This window comes from Haliaeetus albicilla, chromosome 19, assembly GCF_947461875.1.
Source record: "Haliaeetus albicilla chromosome 19, bHalAlb1.1, whole genome shotgun sequence".
Classification (NCBI taxonomy): domain Eukaryota; kingdom Metazoa; phylum Chordata; class Aves; order Accipitriformes; family Accipitridae; genus Haliaeetus; species Haliaeetus albicilla.
In genome coordinates, this window is record NC_091501.1 from 5,051,468 (window position 1) to 5,074,649 (window position 23,182).

Consider the following 23,182-nt stretch of genomic DNA (forward strand, 5'->3'; position numbering starts at 1 on the left):
GTCACTCAAATCCAGAAGGCAACACACACGACAGCAAGATCTTTGCCCCTACTTAAATGCAATCAAACCAAATTTGGTAGGTAGGTATAACAAGTGAGTATCTGGGGAGCTGCAAGCAGCAACTATTGCCACAGTGTTCCTGCAGGGAATTTTTCACTGAGGGGAAATCAAGTAAAGACCAGTCAAGAGTATCATCCAGTTACCATTTCACAACTAAAGCACAAGAATGAAGATGGAAAGGTGAGTTTTGGTTGAGTTTTCAGCTTGGTGTTGAAGACTTGGGGATAAAAATCTTGAACAGATGATCTCTTGGGAAAAACAGATATTTATTTTTTTTCCCTGAGCAGTCTTGCTCACCTCAGTCACCTCAATCCAGTCATTCTGTAAAAACTTTTAAAATCAATCTACAAAGTGTTCATTTTTACTACCCTATTATAGTATTGTTACCTTAAATACATTATTACCTATGGAAGACAAATCAGTATCAGTAACAATCCATCACAGCTTTAATTTGCTCAATAAGACCCTTTCCCACAAAAACCTTAAACTTCTTTGACTAGAAATTGCTTTTTACCAGTACTATGCTTTTACCAAGTCTACTACTGGCAAAAAGCTTATTAGATCACTTTTAATGGCCAAAAAGCAACCACAGCAGATATTTGGCCTAAATAAAACATTGCTTTTACAGGTCAGGCTTTGAACTTGGATTCATGTACATAGAATTATATTTCAGCATTTCAAAGGGAACCTGGAAAGGAAAATTTAGTAATATATAGTACCTACACTTAGCAAACCATTAGAAATCAGTTCAATTTCTGGAAATAAAGAAACCAAAACCTGTAAAGTCTAAGAGCAACTCAATTCAGTTGGTGATATGCACAGAGGGGGAAAACCCATCCTAACAAAAACTACCTTAAAGACAAACTGCAAGGATAGTTAAGTATTTGCATGGATAACAACCTGCACTGAAGTATATAGTACAAGAAATATTTCTAGTTGAAATTAGTTTGTCAGTCATATTTATGGATAGAAACAACAACTGCAAGGTGGCATTTACCTTAAAAAGTCTGGGGAAAACATCTGCTGGCTGTCCACGAATAACAAACAAACGTGAATTCAGTTTCCGTAGATTGGCATCAAGATCCTCAAGACATTGAAGCAGGAATCTGCAAGGAATTGTAAAGAAATATTTATTTTCTGAGGCAAACCAGACAATTTTACAACAGAAAAAGGGAACCAAGAGGAACAATCCAACAAAGATTATCAGACCTTCAGTATTTGGCACATATTTTGGTGATGCATGGCTGTTCACATCCTAATTACACTTAGCTTACAGTAATTCAATATCATATAATATATTCAACAATACATAATTCAGAAAACCAAACTGCACTGTCATTTAAGTTTTGACCTCAACACTATTCAGCTCTGGAGTGGACTAAAACATATTCAAGTCTTAACGAAAACTAGAAGCATCTTGTCACTCTAAAGAAAAAAGCACACCACAGAAAAAACAAACAAACAATCAGCTGTTGGCATACCGCTACTAAACTTAATCCAAGTCCTTCTTACAACACAGCAGCCTGAACTGTTACTAAAAACAGCATACCAGAGAACTACATGGTCATAACTATCCCTTTGGCTTTCATTTATAAAAATAGCCTCCTATATAACAGTTTAATGCATCTGGGCTGCAACCTCGCCTGAATTATTTAATGAGCAAATCAGCAAATAAGGGGAAAAAAAAAAGGGGGGGGCGGGGGGGGAATGGGGTGCTGCAAATCTGCAGGTCTTCAAGAGAAACAGGTAGTTGCACAAAGGATGTTGAAGCAGGTTCACATGTGCAAAGATTTATTGGCAGGTACAGTAACTAAAAACAACTCCAATGGTGAAAGTTGTTTGGGGGAAGAACTAAAAACAAAAGGAAGGAGAGGAAAAATGAAAACTCTCCCTTGCGACCAGCCAGAAAGAGAGATGCTGGAGGTCCCCAGATGAGTGGCCTTCCCCTGGACTCCTCCAGCGTAATAAGCGGCTTCTCCACAATATTTTTCCTCATAGTAACAATACAGTTTTCACCAGGAGCTGCTCAAACCCTGTCAGCTGTGCTTACTTACAACACTGTTGGCACTCACCAAAGCGCACGTTGATCAGGACAGCTGATGAGTCAGAGCCTGCCAGTCATTAGCCTCTGTGCACACACATTATTGGATCCCCTGCCATAAACCAAAAGCTACACCCAAAGGGGGGGGAAAAAAAAAAAGAGGAGATTCCCACACTACAGGCCTTTATTCCTGAGAAAGCGAGCCTGCTGTAGCAAGGATAGCACCACAGGAGCAAGCACCCGAACCAACGCAGGGAAAGCAGTGCCACAGAGGCCTGGAGACACTGCGCCTGCAGCCTGGGTGAAAAGGTGCAGAGCTACCAGGGAAGGGCAGGCTGCACCACTGCAAGTGCCCAGAGCATTACAAAGACAAAGGCACCAAGCAACCAGGTTTACTAAAAGCAGGAGTTCATAACACACCTAAGTTTTTAAGAATGATTCCTAAAAAATAACCAGTTACAATGAAAATGCTACACCTCCTAGGAGGGATATAGCGTACATGACTGTCGTAAAGCTACCAGCATTTTTTATATTTTCTAGAGATTTAGCAATATGCAAGCGATGCCTGCCTAACACACAGTGCCTCCAACTTTATATGGAAAAGAATTATAAAAATCAACATATAGAAGGCTGGCAGGAAAACCCCCTAGCTGCTATTAAATGCCAAAAATGCATGGCTCACTTGACCTGAAAGGGTAACAGAAAGCAAGTCTGAGAGGAAGCCAGTGTACGAGAATACAACTGCTTCCTGGCTGGCAACTATGCTTATATGTTTAATGACTGGAACAAGCCAAAAATATCTAATTCTCTCATTTTGCCGAATTTTATTTTGAAAAAAAAAAAAATAACCTCTGGAGTAGCAAGATCATGAAGGATATGCTGTATCTAAAAAGAAACCTGTGTACACTCATTTAGTTAGAAACCACAGAGGAGTCATTTTAAGAATCAGATGAGAATCACACATGCTTCTAGCAGACAGAATTTGGGCCCCACATTCCCAGGCCACAGTCACTTTCAGATGGACTCTGAAAGGTACAGCTTCATTTTGTCTTTTTTTCTTTTTTTGAAAGCTGGAATGACAGACCTTATCACTAATCTTATCCACCTGAATCTTGCTTTCAAAGAGCATGTGCCTTCACATATACTTCACAAAGAGCTATGAAGACAAACTGCAATAGCATCCTGGATGCCTTTGTAACAGTCCAGGAAAGGTTGGAGTTTTTTTGTTTGTTGGGGTTTTGTTGTAGTGGTTTTTTGGTTTTGTTTTTATTTGTTTTTTAACTTTGTATCACAGAATATAGGGAAAGGGTACGAAGAGAAATTGGCAACATAAACTGCTCATAACTATTCAAAGTAAAAATCTGTCTTTCAGGAAATTGTTAGGGTTTTTTTCCTATTTGCATCTCAGTTGCCTCTAATTTCTCAATAACACACAACCCTAACATACACACAACCCTAACATACACACAACCCTAACATACACCTTATAGCCTGGACTTGGCACAAAATCCTATTCAAGGAGATTACATGCACTGACCCAGTCTTCAATTCACATCCAAGATCCCTAAACTTGCCCTTAATACTGTTTAATCTCTATTTTGTTGGTTCCCCAAATCCCCTCTATTATCTCTCTTAACTATCTCTTACCACACTCCTGCATTTCAATCTCCATAAAACTCTTTCATGTATTTAACAAACATAATGTTGTAGACACAAATTGTTAAATATATGTAGGAAGGCAGCAGTAGAGTGGCCAGGAAGACACACATTCCTCCTGCCTGAACAAAAACAGAACAAATGAAAAACAGCCAAACCACAGTCTGAGTTGCAAGACTGTCACTGAAAGCATATTGTTCAAAAATAACTGATCAAATTAAACCCTAGTGACCCTGCAATATCTACAGTAACAGCAATGCAGAAGAATACTGCTTTTGACTTTCAGAACACAAATTCAGTTTACAAGTGGTTACTTGGAATAAGCATGCACTTTATTAAGCATATTTGAATATTTCAGTCGGACCAAATGTGTTTTAACAAAATGTGCTGCAAATAAGTACTCATCTATTTTGTTCTCACCAACTATGTTTATGCTATACTACATCTGAAGGCATTTTCTCATTAATGTGTTAATAAAATTTGTCAAAAAGCAGTGCCTTTACAGATTTGCCTTCCTCAATTAAAAATGAACCTTCCTAAACCTTTACTTCTAGATACAACCACTACCAAGAAGATTATAGTTGAATCAACTGCTTGTCATAACCAAAATTTTCACCTCCTCTTTTTCTCATGAGTACCTTCAGAATTTGCAGAAGCAACACAGCATCTTTACTAAGGTTAAATACATGCTAATTAACACCTAGCTTCAGGTATATCCAGGTAAAAATTAGTCTGAATTTAAGGAAGGAAAATTCTACCTTTCAGAACTTCTGCATTCATCTAACGTGTTAACATATGCCTATGTGAATAGGCCTACATGAAAGGAAATTTTTTAATTGTACCAACTCCCTGGGACAACTTCTAATTCCAGCACTTTCTCTAATTTTGGCATGGCATTGTAATGCATTGCATTTATCACCTGTCCTAGCAAATTACCATTTCATCTATAACATACACATGTCAGGGAAGAGTAATAACATGTCCACAACATGCACACCCCCACACATATTAAGCATACTAATAGAAAAATAATAAAATTATTCTCAGCATCCAACACACTGTCACAGTGAATTATTACCGGATCTGGAAGAGAAGAGTTTTTAGTTTTCCAGGGTATCATTTTGACTGGTAACACCTGTTCGCAAGTGAAAATAGTTCTGAATGATTCTAATGCCATGCATGGGCACTTACTGCAGCACAGGAACGTGCAGGTGTTTGCTCAGTGCAGACGTTTAAACATAGTTAAGAGTAGCATTCTAGCACAGACAAGGCAAAATTATTTGAGCTTTCTCTCTGAAGATACACCAAAATGCTCACACATTCCTTTCACAGTATAACACAAATGAAAATGAATGGTATATTAGTCTGTGAACTGAAACAAAGTATAAAACCTCCAAGTCATAAAAAGTAATTTCTTTTCAGTATATAAGCTCTTGAGGCAAAGTTTCTTCACAGCAGCTACAAAGTAAAAGCTACTAGGCTTGAACTCTATTACACTTTACACCAAAGTGTGGCAATTAGGAGCTATTTAAATCTCTCCCTACAGTAACAGGTCACGCTTCTGAGTCTGCGATCTAAAACTTTTTCCTCTCAACCTAACAGTCAATGGGAAAGCACTTTCTTTTTCACTTTGAATGAACATAAAAACTGCATGACATGACTTCATTAAAAAGACACAAATAGAATGCATGGATTTTTTTTTTTTTATCAGATTAGAGCATCAGCCCAGGTTTCTGCATCTGGTCTTCAGCTTCCCTTGGACAAACCAGAGGAAGGAAAAGTTCACCATTAATTTCACAGTAGCAAACTATGTGAGGTACATACATGACTAAGGTGATGGAGGGAGGCAGAAAAGACCTACTTATTTTAACACAGGGAAGATGCCAATGCAAAGCATGCCTGCCTTCTTAGAGGGCATTGCACACATTTTGCTCAGGGTCATCTAATTACGATAGCATTTTCATGAAAGCTTCTGAAAACCACATTCTTTAAAAAGACATGCATGTAAAATCTTAGCTGTTTAATCCAAGAAACTCCGCAGTCTTTCCTGCTGCCAATCACGCAGTCTGCTTGGGGTCTGAAATCTAAACTAAATGTTCTGCCCCCCTGCGTCTTAGGGGTGACTGCCAGAAACCGGTTTGCATAATACAGATCATAATTTTAGCTACCATGCAACTGAAATAAACTGGTACCATCAAGGCAGAAATTCAAAAAGTTGAATAGCTAATTGTTGACGCAGTTAACCATTAACAAAATGAACAAAACTAAGCACTATATCACGCAGCCTTCCTGACTCTGCACTATTAACATGATTAAAGACTTTCTCCAGGGAAGTCGTCAGGAGCAGTCTGTTTAAAAGGCAGCATTTTTATTTAGGAGATTTGCAAGAAGGATACTTACAGACACGCTGTTTAAGGCTACTGTTAAGTCTTGTTTGGGGTTATTTTTAGGAGTAATAAACACCCTGAAACCATAATCACACATAGAACCATCCTCACCAGTATGAAATGAGGACAGTTGCTGGGAATTGAGGGGACTTAAAATGCAATTACTTCTCTTTCAGGCATCATTCACATCTGAAAATGGTGGTGCTAAGCCATTAAGAATCAAGAAACTTGAGTTTCAGGTTTTTTTCTGAACTGATCCAGATTCTGAATTTAACCATTAGGCAAGGCAGCAGTGTTAGACTGCACAGCCAGTACCACACAAAAGAAAGGAATCTAGTCAGGCTTCCTCATTCTGAGAAAGAAGTTTAAAAAGTTGAGTGAAAAAGAACAGTGCTAAAACTTGTTTCGTTCCTAAGTTTAATTAATATTTTTACCTATGACTGGTCAACTTCCAGCAATCCACCCAAACTTCTGTTTAACCAATCTTTCTAAATACCTTCTATCTACCCACTAGTCCTCATGCCAAGCCATTGATCACAATCTCTCCAGTGAAAGAAAAGCAGCACTGTCAAACAAGAGACTCATGTCATGGATATCTGATTGCCACCCAGACTTTGCCTATCAGAATTATCTTAAGCAGCCTAACATCTGCTGGTTTTATTTTCCCATTCAATTTTTTTCCCCCAACATTGCTATCAGGTATTACTCCTTCGTCTTTCAGAGTTTAGTAAAGCTGGATTCAATAAAAAGAAAGAATTTTACATACTGTATGACATCAACTACATTTTTTTATTTTAGCTTACAGCATTAGACCCTGACTGTATTAATAAATTATGCAACATTTATTTGTCTTCATGGGAAAAGAGTGAGCCTTTCTTTCATATATGTCTGCTATTTTGCCATATGTTCGGTCAAGTCGTTATGAAAGACCAGTACCATTTAGGTAAACATATTCCTCATACTAGCTTCTACAAGAATAATAAGGCAGATTTCATCCAATACCAAAACAGAGTATGAGACACTGAGAAGTATCTCAAATTTTATGTACAAATATTTAATATTTTATCAGTATATTTTCCTGTTTGATTGCCACCAACCAGTGCATCTTAGAGCGAGCAGTATATTCTTATGAAACTTTAAGAAGATTAAGCTCAGACAGGATTTAAGTGTTATGTACACTCCACCGCATCCTTTGGCAGCAAGCCATAGTAATATTTTCCTATTACCAAATCAAGGTCACAGAGGCATGCCTTATCATATTACATTGTTTCAGCAAATACCACATACAACTTCCACATCCTAAAAAGGTATACAAAAATACATTTCATAAAGGTATTATCCTTTAAGCGTATACACAAGAGCAGGAAAAAGTTCATGTTATTCAACTCTAGATACTTAAGTGAAGTGGCTGTGGGAGCTAGCTAATCTCCTGCAGGGTTGCTCTACAGTCAGTGGAGAAAAAACAGCTCCTTTAGAGTGCGATTCAGGACTTCAGCTTCTTTCATAACTTAGTAAGAGCTGATCCACATGCAAAAACAAAACCAAACACAGACCATGAAGTGCGTCACTTGGCTTCTCTCCTCTAATATTTACTACTGTTATAATCTTCAAGCCAAAGCAGAGCTGTGATGGGGGAAGAATGCAAGATACACCCAAGCCCATATACAGCTGAAATATTCGTAATTGCTGTAAAAGAGGTTCTTAAAAAATAAATTGAACTCTTTGAAAAAGGATGAAAGAAAGGGCTTTGAACAATAATTGAGAGAAAGCAATGTTTAAAATTTAATCTCTCCAAGCTGAGTCCTTTTGGGTGCATCTTCTTTGAAGCTAAATAGTAAAGACCATTTCACATATGGAGTAGGACTAGAATACGAAGTACAGCAAGCAATACTGCTCTATTAAGAACAGCAAAAGTATTTGAATCTAGCTTCGCTTACATTGGACATAAAGCTAGCATTTCCTTACGTATCATTCCTCATTAATTTCTTTCCAACTGAACTACCTTTTCAAGGTTAGCATTCCCCAAAGGAAGGAAAGATACAAAATTTTTGTCCTATTCAAAAGACATTCATAAAACTCCCAAATAGCAATCTGTATTTGGTTCCTCTTTTGTGAGCCATACGTCACAGCAAATAGCTTATTTAACTTCTGCAAAGATGTGGTTCTTAACTTCACATTCAAAGGGCACCTATTATTCATCTAAACTATTCCCATATAACTAGCAACAAACATCTCAAATTACTTGCTTGTTACAAAGGTCAGCCTTCTGGTGATAGGAACCTAACAGGCTCACAGCTTCCTAAATCTCTCAGTGTCCTCCATTCTTTAACGTACATATTCTGTCTTTATTTTTCTCTAATCCTCTAATTCCAACCTGATAAATCAAAGTCCTTATTATTTGACCAAAATTCCTTATGCCTACTCTTTCCAGAGAGAAACTAGTTGGATCCATAAAAGAAAACCCAAGAGCAAACAAAAGTATTTGCAGTAGGGACAGCTGGGGAAATAGGACCTAGAAGCAAATTACACAACTAAATTACTTCAGAGCACAGACATGCTTGTATTGGAACAAATTTAAAACTCCTTATTCTCATGTACCCAAGTTCTCTTATTTAAATGGGCAGCTCATAAGGCTTGATGTAATTAAACCAGACCTGGCCTGCTTTATAAAATAGTTCAGCCATGTTATTTTCAGCAATCTAAGCTGTCCATGAGAAAGTAACAGCTATGGCTCATTTCAAAAGAGCAAGCGCAATAAGAGCACTATAACAAGATACAGTCTTGCAATCTGATTCTCAAGGACAAATTTTATACTGCCCCTTATTTACTTTAATAAGTAAATTTTTACTTTCCTTACATTAAAATGACCTTTTTAAGGTTATAATTACTACTAATAAGATTTTGCACAGTTTTAAGTTTCCCAGAAATGAAACAATGTGTAAAAAAGTATATTTCTCAACTATACTGTATAAATAGCAAGTCCTTAAGGTATAATTCCATTGTCTCTGGCTTTCCGTATCTGAAAAATCTACTAAACTAATAAAAGAGAACTAAGGACAGAGCTGAAATCTACTAGCAAGCACAGAAATTGGTAGAAAGTTTGGAAAACAGAAAAAAAAACCCTGAAACTATTCCTGAAAAACTTAATTAAAACTGACTGGATTTCATCTCTGTGGTGCTTGCATTATGGTGGTCAAACATTCAGCGTTATCCTAACTTCCCATTGCTACTCTTATGAATCAAGAAGGCCAAAATTTTCTGAACTGGTCTTTCAAAACTGAAATGAGTCATTTACATCTGAATACAAGGTAAATGTGAACAAAATCTGTTCAGGTTTTTGAGTAATAATCATGTAGAAAGAATTAATATTTTTAGAAAACAAAAAACCAACTAACTGAAACACAGCTTTGTTTTTAAGCTGCATAAATCCAGAAAAACTCTAGTTTGTCCCAAACTTTCTTAGCGTATGAGTAGACTACTGGAGGTAAAGGTTCACTTCAAGCTGCAGAGGCCTTCCATCTCAAAGTCTAGAGCTGACAAAAAAGATGCACGGAGCTCAGTAACGTAAGCCCTGGTTAACAAAACTGAAATATAGCTCAAGATATAATACGTCAAAAAATCTAAATAACCTCCAGATAAACATGGTATCCTCATGTGCCACAACTGCAGCAGTTGACTGCAATACTGAAGGTGAGGACCAACAGAAGGTACCTCACTTGAAGTAGCGAAATTAATTTTGAGAAGTTACATAGTAGAGTTAAGTGGAATATTCTGATAACTAAAAAGTGATATTCAATCATCTCTGCAGAATTGATAGTAGTTCAGATGAAGAATTATTTTATGAAGAATGAAACCTTTATTAGAACAACTGTATTTCTATATTTTCCTTGTTTTCCCTGTCTACCCATTCCTTTCAGAACATGGGAATGAATTACCAAAATTCACCTCCTCCTCAACACCAGTCAGATTTTTTTATTTTTTTTTTTAGTACTTTGTTGAAAGAATAAAGGTAGACAACTGGAAAACATCATCCTACATAGGATAACTTTATTTTTTCCAGTTTGCTTGTGCCAGGATCAGAATTAATAGCAATGTAGAAGATAGACAGGAACACTGCCAATTTAAAGAAAAAAAAAAAAAGAAGAAAAAAGGGCAGGGGTGGCACGAAGCCCACCTTCCTGAAGGTGGATAAACTTTGTTGGAGGCAAAGTGGGTAAAATAAGAGCAGCTGAATATCAAGACAAACTGTTAGCATTCCAGAAGAGAGACACTCCTAAAAAAGAAGATTTAAAAAAAATTTTTTTTTTAAACTCCAAAGTTATTTCTATAGATAAAAATGATAGGGGAGCACTTGTAGGCTCTGAACTCTGGAAACTTAACCACCATTTGTAAGTATTATTGCTATGCAGAGCCTTCAAGCAAGAAGAGATGTTCCCCACTAGAGGTCAAACTGGAGAAAAACAAACCTTAATTGCTGTAATCCCCATACGTCCAACATCAAGGGGCAAGACCAAAGGGGGGGGAGAAAGGGAGGGGGAGCCTACAAAGTCTGCACCTTTCATTGCTACATGTCTCATAACCCGATCATTTCCTTCTACCATTTGTAAGAAGAACGTTTCAATATGAATCAACAAAAATAGTTTCCTAAAGTAGGTCGTTGCTACAGCAACCAGGCGGCTGTTTGGACTACTCCCTGCCACAATGACCTACTTTTCCAGTTATACGTAACCATTGTAGTAGGAGCCGAATTTCTGCTTCCCTTCCGAGCCGCTCCGAGAGGATTTCCGTACCATGGCCGAACTTTATTCCTAACCGGGACAGAGAAAGGCTTCGAGCAGGTACAGGCAGCGGGTCGGTTCTGCTCCTCTGTGTTGTATTTAGAAGTGTTAGCTGCTAAAGGTTAAGTGAAACCTAGTATGTGCACAGAGTTCAAAAAGTACCAAGCCAATGTTCAAAACCAGAGGAGCTGATAAAAAAAATAGAAGGGGAAGGTGTCAAAACGAACAGCAGCTCGTGAACAACGTGTCCCCTGCCAGGGTCAACAGCTGGCAGCACGCTTCAGCACAAACAGGCTGCGCCAGTGCTACCATCCAAGTACACGCTAACGGGCATAATCCTTTATTACCAGTCTAAGTAACATTAAATCTGCATAAAAGAAAAACCCTTGTGAATGACGTTTTTAAACCCTATTTAACACTGCGAGGATGGTGGAGCGGGGACATAAAAAGGTACCACACAAACCCAGGAAGTAACGTTGGCTATTAACTTAATTTCCTGTTTACCGTTGCTGTTAATGACCATTAACCTTATGACAAAGGAAAAAGGATCACCAGTGCAACTTTTCATTGAACTGTATCTTAACCTCATGAAGAAAATAAAGATTATCTCTGTAGAAATAAGCGTACAAGGCTTCAAACATCAAGCACACTGACTTGTGCATAGGTATTTTTTGATCAATTTATGCAAACACCATACCCAAAAGCTTTCACTCAGGGTGAAATTTAAGAAGCAAGCCCAAGAGACTAACACTTCCAGGCAAAAGACAACTCATTCCAACAAAAGGCATGCTATACATTAACATATAGTGCATCCTAATTAAAACTTGAGTTAACAGAAAGATTCTGACAGATACAGCTCATACTATGAAAGCAGAAAAACAAAGCACATGCAGCAAAGCTTACTTTACCTTAAGTCTTCTTAAAACTTGTAAGTTCGGCAGGAAAAATACTGGAATCGATGACAATACAGTACTACAAGTTGAAAAGTTTTTGAAATTTCCCACACACTTTCACTTGGGAACAAATCATAATGAGATAATTACACCTGCAAATCTCACACTCTTCAAAGAGAACAGGAAAAAAAAAACCAACACAAAAAACTATTTTTACTTTACCATTGCACTTGACAAGCCATAGAGAAGAAACTGCAAAGGTAGGATTCTTGAAGAAAGATGGACTAGCAGAAGGAAAAAAAATTGTAGAATTATGAAAAAAAAATCAGAAAGGCTGCTGCTGCAAGAGCAACATCTGATCACTAGTAACACTTTTCAGTTTGAAAGCGTGACCTCCAGGGCCAAAAACGCAAGCTCCATTGTGCTGTCTCATACGGAAGTAGTAAAGAACTGGAGTAAAACTTACAGTAGATGTAGCACTGAAGAACTTTTCTTAAGCAAACTAACACAATGTTTCAGAGTTATCATTGAAAAAGAGAGGTTGGTGAAGCTATATTTGAAAGAATGCAGGAAGCCAAAATCTAAAACGTAAAAATAGGAAGATCCACATTATCCCCACAAACCCATTATTTTCTTCATGGTTTAGAAGAACAACACACAACTGCTGAAATAAAGTACTTCTCACCAGTAAATTTATTGGCAACTAGCTCACAGAAAGGAAATGCCAATCAAATGAAAAAACCCTGCTCACTGAAAAACACCATGACTACATGATGAAAACTAATCTTTATACAGATCTCCTCAGAATATGAAAGCCTTGAAATGAAAGGGGAAAATATACCACAATTAAAGCTGAACTATCAATATCACAGCAATTTACAAGTTTTTCCTTTGTCATAAACTGAAGAAACTACACAGCAGTAGATGTTTCCAGGTCATACCTGTTGAAAAAGTCACTCATAACAAGTCATTTAAAGAAGCATTCACAGAATTTGGGATATACTGCATAATAGCAGTAAACAGCAAACGGCTACACTGTCTAAAAAGAAACATAGACAAAGCACAGTAAACTAGATCTTACTAAGCCTGTCATCTACTGAAAAATAACTATGGAAAGTCACAGGAATTATCGCTAGGCGACCCAAATAAAACAAATAATTCAGATGACATCCTTTGCTTGATCACCCTCATTAAGACTTGGATAGTTTCAACTTCTTGAGTTCACTCATAGCAAGACTTAGGAAAACAAAGAACAAAACCAAAATGCAACCTCCTCCCCATCAAAGCCCCTTCCGAAACCTGGGTGGCAAAAAAAATCACTCTGTAGAATATTTTATTTTAAATGCATATCTCAACTTTTACAGATGATAGAGTCATGCCACTCCCATGAGCGGGTAATAAGTGAAACAATAGTAGGCAATTGCTAAAAGCTGTATTGTTCTCTTTTTCTACTTTAGGACTCCTAGAAAAAAAAAGAGTTTGTTTATTCTCAAGAATGCGAAATATGAAGGAGAAAAAATAAAAAAAGAAAACCACTTGATGTCACAGAATTTACAGGCAGAAAATTTCAACTCAGAGGAAACTCAAAAGAGAACATAGGAAAGAAAAATTTTACTCCATTCTTCAATTAATCCAATGTATTGGAGATCAAATCATTAACTATTTTTAATGCCACTTGCTTTATAAAATGGAGTCTCACAATTCTCTGTACACTTCTCCAGTACCAGAACCGCACAGAGGCAAAACAGAGATAAAGCTTGCCATGGTGTTCTGTATCTTTAGTGCATAGAAAAATTGTAACCACGCAGACCATGATCATGTTTTATGGACCATACAAAGCATGAACTAACAAGCAACCTACATGAAGGAGTTACCTATTTACTCATCTTTCTGATGAAAATTGCCCTCCTATTTCTGATCTCTCAATCATTATTTTGCCCCTCTTTCTCAATTGCAGCACAGTTTACCCTTTGCCAACAGGGTAAATAGAATATTGGCATTAAGAAAAAAAAAAATCTGCAAGCACTGAACTCCACAGGTTCCTTACTATAAAAAGTAAAGCATTTCCCAAGTCATGGATTCCATGCTTTGGATAGATAACAGAGAAAAATCCAAGTTTTCCTTACAGGAGCTGTTCCTAAGTAGCCTGTGCTGTAGATAGTTATCTCCATCACTGAAGAATCAATAACAACATATATTCATACTTCACAACTTCCCCATCTGGGCTTAAACAGACTTTTTGCAACATTTCTGGTTTCCATTTTGAAAGGATAGGAGTTTATATTATGAAAGGAATCAACCTTACACTGCAAGAATTTTGCAGCCTTTACTTTTCAGGGCTGTGCAAGAGTCACAAATGTACTAACAGGTGTCAAAAAAAGGAATGCATGTGACTGAACAGGAAAGGAAATGCTTTCCTACAAATGAAGAAACACTGAGATAAAGTAAGTTTCAAAGGCAGGGCCAGAAAATTTCTCTAGTTTAGCTGCAGGAGGAAGCAACGCTAACACAAAAGCTCAGGTGTACATGACATCACGTGCCTGCCAACACAGAAATTAGACTTGCAGGATACGTCCTGACCCACGTTCAACTGGAAGAAATCCCTTTCATCTCTGATTATCTGAACAGGTTCCATCCTACTGCAAGGAACTTGTTGCATTAGCACTTTTCAAAGAGATTATGAGCAACAGTTTGACACCTGAATTTACTTATGAAACCCTGAGTATTATCAAATTCTTATTTCCTACCCAGGTTTACCCATATAGACTTTGAGACCTTTCAAATACTAATGCAATTTAAAAAAAAAAAAAAAAGAAACAAAGCACAGAACTTAAGAAAAAAATGTGTATTTTAGGAAGCTCTGTTCACTGCAGCTCAGCTACTGTCTGAACTAATGCTAACAAAGCTCATGTGTTAATTTTTATTATTTCTCCATTACTAATTGGTATGCTCTCAGATTCATAACTGTTCCAAAAGTACAGATACACATGTAGACATTTGCCACAGCTGTCTCCATTTACACTCTTGAGACAAAACATAGCAATATTGACCTGTTTTCCCCAGTCCTTTCCAGTCTATCCGTCAGCTCCACTGAAGCTTTATTCCTGCATAAAGAAACATTTACACACACAAAACTCCAAAGCAGTGAAAGCAAATGCTTAATGGTGACCTGAAAAATATATGGAGGCTTTGGGGTTAGAAGAACATGGCAATTATAGTTCACCTGTTGACCTACATTGCAAAGAACTTCAAAGCCAGAAGCATACAGAAGCACACAAACTAACCTTCATCCACATTTAAACTGGAGTTCTGAAAAATTTAAGTAAAATGTATTGCACCTAAATACCATGAAGTTCTTACTCTGGTAATCAAATCCAGTCCTTTCCTAGAGGTAACCAAAGGCACAGCTATTAAACCGCGAAAATGTGATATGCAAATTACTAAGCCTATAAAACACAAAGCCGCATACTCCCACACTACTTACACAACCAATTCATGCTCAAGCTGACTTTTGCCTTTTTAGGTCACTATGGGAAGGTCACAAAACTCCTTAAAGCAAAGAGTGGCTTTCAATATACAAATTAATACATCACAGACTTTAGTATGACTTCTACACTGAAAAAACAGCCGACTTTGCTGGCAGCTTGACCTTCCTCCTACCACAGGTTATATAACTAACCTGAAAACCTGCCAGGCATTGAGAGAGTATGGAAAAGAATCACTTTCCTTGAAAATAAAGGCTCCCATGCTGCAGATAAACTGTCAGAAACCAAAAAGTTCAGGTGGTACAATGATAAACAGCTTTTCCTGCAATATTTGCATAATGAAATATGTTTAAAGAGTAGCTGCCATTAGTAGCAATGAAGACATTTTCATAAACTGGAGGAAAATATACTTTATTGCATGAAAATGGCCAAAAGAGGATGATAATATATTAAGTAATTTGCCTTGAAGAGCTGATGCAGAATTCATTGACACTGCCACACAGTGATCAGTTGGGGAGGGGGGGAAATCTGTATTCTTGATTGCCTAAAAAAAGCTGCTTTCCTGTTCATCACAGATGGTGTTTGTTGGGGGCTATCACCCTCTCCTTTTATCACCAGAGGAGGTAACATCACAAGCTGCAAACAGATTACTGTCCCCTGCTCAAATAAAAGATGTGATCTATTGATACTTAGGTAAAATAAAACAAAAATGCATTTCTGGTACCAAGAGAAGGAAGACTGAAATAATCCTACGGAGCTGTTTCAAGACTAAGTTTGACCCTTGATACTCAAAAGTCCACATGCTACTCTTACATATCAAGAACACTCTGCCCAGTTCTTTTGATATCCTCAAACCTGGAGATTAGTGATGTAAAACCAGGTCTCTAAAACCTCCAAACTTCTTAACCTGAGGAATTAAATTCTTTCAAGAACAATCTTGCAGTCAAAAAGCAAATTGTATAAATGCTCACTGGAATTTTTCTGGCCTATAACAACTGCAACTTAGAAAAAAACAACTTATTGAACACTTCGTATAAAATTGAATTTGCAGTACCACCTGCTCTCTCCGGACCAACCAGTACAGACTTCTTGTCCAATTTAATAATAGTTACATTACAGAATCTGGGGATACAAGATCATTCACCGAAACAAGTAAACAAGCATAGCATAATTTCTCAGCTGGCAGGGTTATTTCTTATATTCTGACAGTTGGGGAAAAAAAATCAGGCCTTTCCCCTAACACAGTAAAAAGGCCCATACTTATTTTCGACAATATAACTTCAAAGGGTGTCAACAAATGGCAAGCCACAGAAGAAACCAATAATCACTTTCCAAAAACACCCGGTGGTTGCTACACACACAAGCAATGCAGGCTGCAGTTATATGGCCATTTTAATCTGGCTCAAAGTCATACTGCCACTGAAAGAAATAGTACCTGCCCTTCCCACTCTCACCTCTTCACTACTACTACGTGACCTTTTTGCTGGCACAATCTACCACAGAGGTCACCCCACCAAAACTGGTAACTAATCTCTTTCGGACAGGTTGATGAGCTAACCTGGTTCACCACAGGACTGTGTGCTATCACAAAAGGGTGGAACCACCCGTTTCATTAACGCTGCGGGATTAAAACCATGAGGACATACGTCAGTGTGGTTCAGTGACGTACTTTGTAAATCATAGGACTAGATCATATAACACGATGAATTATAGAGGGAATAGCTGAACTGCAGGTAGGCAGGGCTTTCAGTGAAAGACGACAAGTGGGCAGTCTAGGTGTGCAGCACTGGAGGGTTTCTCCAATCTAACCGTCGGTACCACAGAACTCCCACCTGAACACACAGCTTCTGAAAACAAGTTACCACTCTTCGATAACAGATTTTGAAATTTACAGATTAATCACCCTCGATTTAGTGGGCTGGTTGGACAAAAGTGCTCCAAGTTGCAGGCTGCACTGGAGTTGATCCCACTCATTAAAAGGTATGGCAGGTACATCTAGAAGACCGCACCGCAACACTGAAGTTCCCTTGCAGACCTGTTACACCCTGGCTGTAGCAGCAGAGTGCAGCACAGGCTGCCTACCCTGTAAAAGAAACCCCAAAGTATCTACAGAACACATACAAAACTAATGTTACTCCCAAACCTGATGTATGTCTAGCTTCGTATATGAAAAACCAAGAGCACCATCTCTGTATTTTCGATGATTGGCTTGATGTTAAATATTTCATAAATTAAACAGATTTTCATCCTAAGTGCTACACCACGAAAACAAACTTAAAGGGATGTTTTTAGCAGGGAAGTCACAATGATTTTGGTGCACTCCTTTTTACATACCAAGCATGTCACCAAAATTAACAAAGTATAATACACAAATTTTGCCTGCCTGAATTACAGATATTATATCATTTAAAACTGAAATCATTCATGGAATAATTCCATTGACAAACTTTCTTCACCAATCTTTCTTTCTTCACCATTCCCATATCCAACAAACAGGTCTCTATAGGATAAATCATTACCTACATAACCTGAAACTATAAGCATATTTTTCAAAATCAGATGCACAGAATAGAAAAATTTGACAGATGCTACAGAAGGATGTCTAAGTATTAATTTTTTAAAACAAGCTCCCACTTCCATGAATTGCTGTGATTGTCCTGGAAATGAAACTTTTTTTTTTCCCCCTCAGGTTTTTAATTTTTAATATGCTTTCAGGAATGATGTTAAAAATGTTATGTTAAAAAAAAAAATCACATCTTTTGTTTCTCCTAAACCAATAGGACTACCTGCCATAACAGCAGCTAACTTTGCAGGATGTTGATCACATCAATATTCTCACAAGATCTACTAGATAGACAAAACAAATTCTATTAGTCTTATTTTAAAAGTGAAAGTTGTTCTCTTCAGGAATGACTAAAAAAAGAAATACAAGGATTGGCAAGATTAGACTATCCATCTTGTTTAAAGTCAATTGTTGCATGCCAGCCTTTCAACTAGCATATCAAAAACATACATACACACTCAAAAAGACAAACTAAAAAAGTAAATTATTACCCAAAGTAAATTCTCACGCAGCAACTAACAGAATGTTTGCATTTCTTTTTAGGTATTGTGATCAACTGCCACTCTGTACTAAAACTAGAGCTAAATCAAACCCTCCCGTTAAGTGATACTGCCAAACATGAGATCCCATTCTCCTTAATATGGAAAAGTCTGTGAGCACATACGAACACATTTTTTCTTAAGTAGGTAATGGTTACTTGTTGGAGTACGTAAGTTACATTCTTTGTCTACTCTGTTGACACAATTAGATGCACTCTAATTCTGGTGCCAAAAGTTTAAGGGCAATTGACAAAACTTTAAGAGAGTGTTAGAGCGATTTTCCATTTAGCATCTCCCTCCACCATTTCTCCATCACCTTTTACTGCACCAAAGAACCTCTCTCTCGCAAACCTTGATCTGTGAACGACACTGGAAAACTCATTATATGGAAAAAGCATGTCTCAGCGGAAGCACATCTTGATTTGACAGCTTGAAAGAAGGAACAATAAGAAGAAACAGATCAGAACCAGAAAAAATGAAGTGAGTTGAGGAAGGCCCTGGCATTTGTTACGTAGCATTCGTGATTTTAGAACAGGTAGGCTGAATGCCAGGAGAAAGGAGGTCAGTAAGACCATGTGACTGCTTAGTAATTAGACTTGCTCAATAGTGCAATCACACAAAAATATTAGTTCATGAGTGTTACATGACTGTTTAAAGAGAAAAGTTAATCAGAAAGCACCTATGTATTAAAGGCTGCTATTTGCCAGATTTAATACACATTTTTTAAAATGAACTGTAACTGGTGACTCTGCAGAGGAACAATATTACTTCTAATAAGAAGCTAAGCCTCCTGGTTCCTCGTATTCTTGCACCATTTTTCCTCATATCCATTGTGTTAGTCATACTTTGAACTCTGACAGACAAAAGTTTTGCCCAGGGCGTTAGGACCATAAACTCACCAGACAAACTCTCGGTGTCAACCAACTCAAACTAAGAAAGGACCACTGTAAATTCACACCAGAAGATTAAATTTGACTCATGTTCCAAATGCTGAAGGGCTTCTCCTCCTAATCTCAAATAAGTATTTTTGACTAATTCAACACCCTACTCCTCAGGCATGTAAGCAAGGATCTTGCTTAGGGTCATCAAGTCACTAAGGAGATAAAATGCTTGACTATTAATTACAAGTGCCAGATGAGACTGGCAAACCAAAAACTGCATCATAAGTCTTGTGTATGCATACTGTGAATGTGTGTGTTACCACTGGTTAAAAATAGCTCATTAAAACCACTGGAACCTAAAATGGATTCATTCCAAACTAGTAACTGTTCATTTACATAAAAATTTATTGAGATCACTCTAATAAACATAGAGCTTTAGCAGCCAGTCATTCTGTAAAGTTACTGTACTTTTAAACGCAAAAAAACCCGGAAGATCTCACAAAACTGGGCTATGCAGGCAGTAAGATTTCCTACTCAAGTCCACGTGCAGCATGTGCCTTGAGGGTATTTGAGTCCCAGGAGATTGTTTGAAGTGCTTTGGATAGCGGAGATGTAATTTACCCTTCTTCTGGAAGATCTTCACTGAGGGGTGGGGGAAAGCAGCACACAAAAACAAAGAACTAAAAGAAAAATGCTCCTCTTCATAAAATAAATAAATAAACCCACACCAAAAACTCAGCCCCTCTAACCAGCAACTAAAAAGAGATGGTTTTCTTCAAATGCAAAATGTCTTTCAGAATGCTGAGAACACTGTTAAATTAAACCAGCTAGCAAATATATCACACACAAATGTACTCAAGGACTGTATTAGCTAACAATCATATTCAATAGTCATTGAAGAACCAGGGCAGTAGCACTGAAGACATGAACTTCTTTTGCTAGAATCAAAGTTCACGTTTGTCTATAATACACTAGCTCAGAGAATATAACCAAAAACGGTTTAGCATTTCAATTGCAAACCACATTAGAAACCTATGAAGTACTCTTCAGACATGTGATTTCCTTAACACAGACTCGTGCCAGTTGCCTGCATCCTTTTAAAACTTTAGTTGTTCATGGTTCATCCATATAACCAAGACCTCTGAGCCTTATCAAGTTAGGATTTGTTTTTAAAAAAAAACAAAAACCAAAAAACAAACACACTTATCCCCTTCAAAACAAACCAGAAAGATTAAAAAGCCTCTATAAAAGAAATGTACATTATGAGCCTCAGATAAGGGAAGTATCTAACAATTATTATCTTAAGTGGTATGAACATTATTTCTGTCAGTGAAAATGGAATAACCATCAAGTTAAAGTTCACGGAAAGCATTCTGAGTATTTCTATCTTCTGAAAACCTCTCAAAATTTGAAAAAACCAAAAACTTCCAAAGGTAAGTTACCTTGCTGGTAAAGTACTCTAATGACCTGGGATAGAAATTATTAAATCTGAAAGAAATAATCCTTGAAGATAAGTAAACGGAACTGAAACCCAAAGTATCTCAACTTTGTCATTCTTCTGTGACGTGGTGTTAAGCCAAGTTTCATTGTGCTTGTTCCATAATTAGGCAACTCTTCTCAGCATCGTAGTCCGGGCAGGCTAAACTCACAAGTGTTTCAAGTTCCTGACATTGGATGGTCAGATGAAACAAGAGCTCTACTGCATTATGAACCCCTTTTAAAAGGGTAATAACTTTCAGATCCCTAGTGATGTTTTAACTAATCTCACAAGATAAGTATGCACGCATGCCCCATTAACCCCTGCCGTATTACGGCACACATTTCGCATGGAAGTGTCAGTCACCACTCCGCAGTAAAGTTCATTTTTGTATTAGGTAGGACCACACCTGACTTGAAGGTGTAGGAATAGATCCGCAGGCTCTGCAAAGGGACACTACCTACCCTTCTCTGCAGGAAAGCTAGTTTTGAAATTACTTTTGAACTAAGCAAGCAGCTTCACAGTGGTTTTGAGGGTTTTTTCCCAGAATGAAGTCACCCTGGGCCAGCGCGGGGTTTCTGGCTGCCCAGAGGTCCTGAGATGAACGAAGCAAGTCCTCCGGGCTGCTCCTCCCGGGGGTTACAGCCGGGCAGCAGCCCTACCCCGACCTCCAGCGGGGGCGGGCACCGGGGGCGCGCTCGGGAGCGGGAAAAAGACGACCCCCCCCCGGGCCCCTGCCCCGACTTTCCCCGGGAAACCACGGCCCCCCCGCCCCGCCCGGGCCCGCACTCCGCCAGAGGTTTCCCCCACTTCTTCCCCCCCTCCGCACCGCCGCAGCCGCGTCCGGCGCAGGGGCTGGATATGTAACACGGCCACCGGAGCCGCGGGGAGGGAGGGAAGGAGGGAGGGCGAGGGAAGCCGGCGCTGGCGGCGGCCCAATGGGGCGGCGAAGGGAGGGGATGGCGGGGAGGCAGCGTGACCGCATACATAACGCGGGGATTAAGGGCCCCCGCCGCCCCGCACTCACCGCCACCTGTTGATGCCCACGTTGGACGAACCGGCGAACCAGGGGTCCAGGATGTAAACGCAGCGGACCGTGTCGGCGCCCTCGATGCACTCCCGCAGCGCCGGGTTGTCGTGGAGCCGCAGCCCCTTGCGGAACCAGTGCACGGCGTTCACCCCCATGCCGCCGGGCCGGGCCGGGCCCGGGGGGTGGGGGGCTCGGTCGCTCAGCGGGAACCGCCGCCGCCCGCGGGGCCGCTCATGGCGCGGCGCCGCCGCTCGGCGCCCGGGCGAGCAACGGGGGGCTGGAAGGGGGGGGGGGGGGGATGAAGGCCCGCGGGGCCTCGCCTCGGGCGGCTCTAGGACCCGGCGGAGACGGCGGGGGCGGCCGCCCGGCGGGGAAGCATCACCCCGCGGAGCCCCCGCGCCGGGGAGAGCAGGTAGACGGAGGGAGGAAGAGCAGGATCCGGCGGTCGCTCCGGGACGGCGGGCCTTTGCCCGCGGGAAGCGGCCGTCGGTACCGGCCGCGCACGCCTCCTGCCAGCCGGCGGCCGCCGCCTCGCCGCTCGCCCTGTGACTCTGCGCCGGGCGCCGGGGCTCCGACGGCCGCCCCGCCCCGCCCCCCGCCGCCGATTGGCCAGCCCTCCCCCACGTGACCGCCGGCCCTCACGTTTCTGAAGTGTGTTTACTACCGGCGGAGCCGGCGGCGGGGGGGGGCGGCCAGGGGCCCGAACGGTCCCGGTCCAGCTCCCGCAGCGGGGCTGCCGGCGGCCGGGGCAGCCCGCCATCTCGGCAGGAATCCCACCCGCCGGTGCGGAGCAGAAGCGACGGGCCGCGGCGGGGAGGGGCGCCGAGGGCGGAGACCACCGCCCACCCCCCCCCCCCGCCTCGCTCGGGTCGGCGAGACCCGGATGAGCACGGGGCTCCGAGGAGGCTCGTGGAGGCGCCGATTCCTCTCAGGAGGCGCACGCGCGCGGGGGGGGGGGGGGGAGCGTGCGGCTGCCGGCGCGCGCCCGCCGGCCTGTTATGTATAGCGCCCGCGGGGGGGGGGGGGGGAGGACGGGGCTGCGCATGCGCGGCGGCGCGCGTCTCCTCAGCCCCGGGCAGCGCCCGCGGCGGGACGAGGGTCGTCGTCGTGGTCGCCCGTGGGCCCGGCCCGTCCGATCCCACCGCAGCCCGTACGCCGCGGGGCAGACGCGGGCCGCTTATGTAAGGATGTGCGTAGGGAGCCCAGCCCGGTACCGGTCTGTGAGGGGGGCCCCCAGCCGAGGCACGCCTGGGCCGGGCGGGCACGGGGACGGCGGCCGCCCTCCTCTCCCCCCAGTTTTAGGCCTCACACGTCTCCCTCTGCCCACGCTGCCCGCCCCCCCCCCGTTAGTTTAAGATGCTTACGAAACGGAGCGTGGTTTTTTTGTCCACT

The 23,182-nt window shown here is 40.7% G+C and overlaps 1 protein-coding gene across 1 annotated transcript in view; it reads right to left on the bottom strand.

Annotated features, from left to right (window-relative positions):
• Nucleotides 1–22,388, bottom strand: part of CRY1 (cryptochrome circadian regulator 1) — a 38,605-nt gene extending 16,217 nt beyond the window's left edge. Inside the window, exons 1-2 of the mRNA XM_069807380.1 lie at nucleotides 21,788–22,388; nucleotides 1,058–1,166 (exon numbers count right to left, since the gene is read on the bottom strand). Coding sequence (XP_069663481.1) covers nucleotides 1,058–1,166; nucleotides 21,788–21,945 — 267 coding nt within the window. The 5' untranslated portion in view covers nucleotides 21,946–22,388. The remainder of the gene's footprint in view (nucleotides 1–1,057; nucleotides 1,167–21,787) is intronic.
• Between the last annotated feature and the right edge of the window lie 794 nt (nucleotides 22,389–23,182).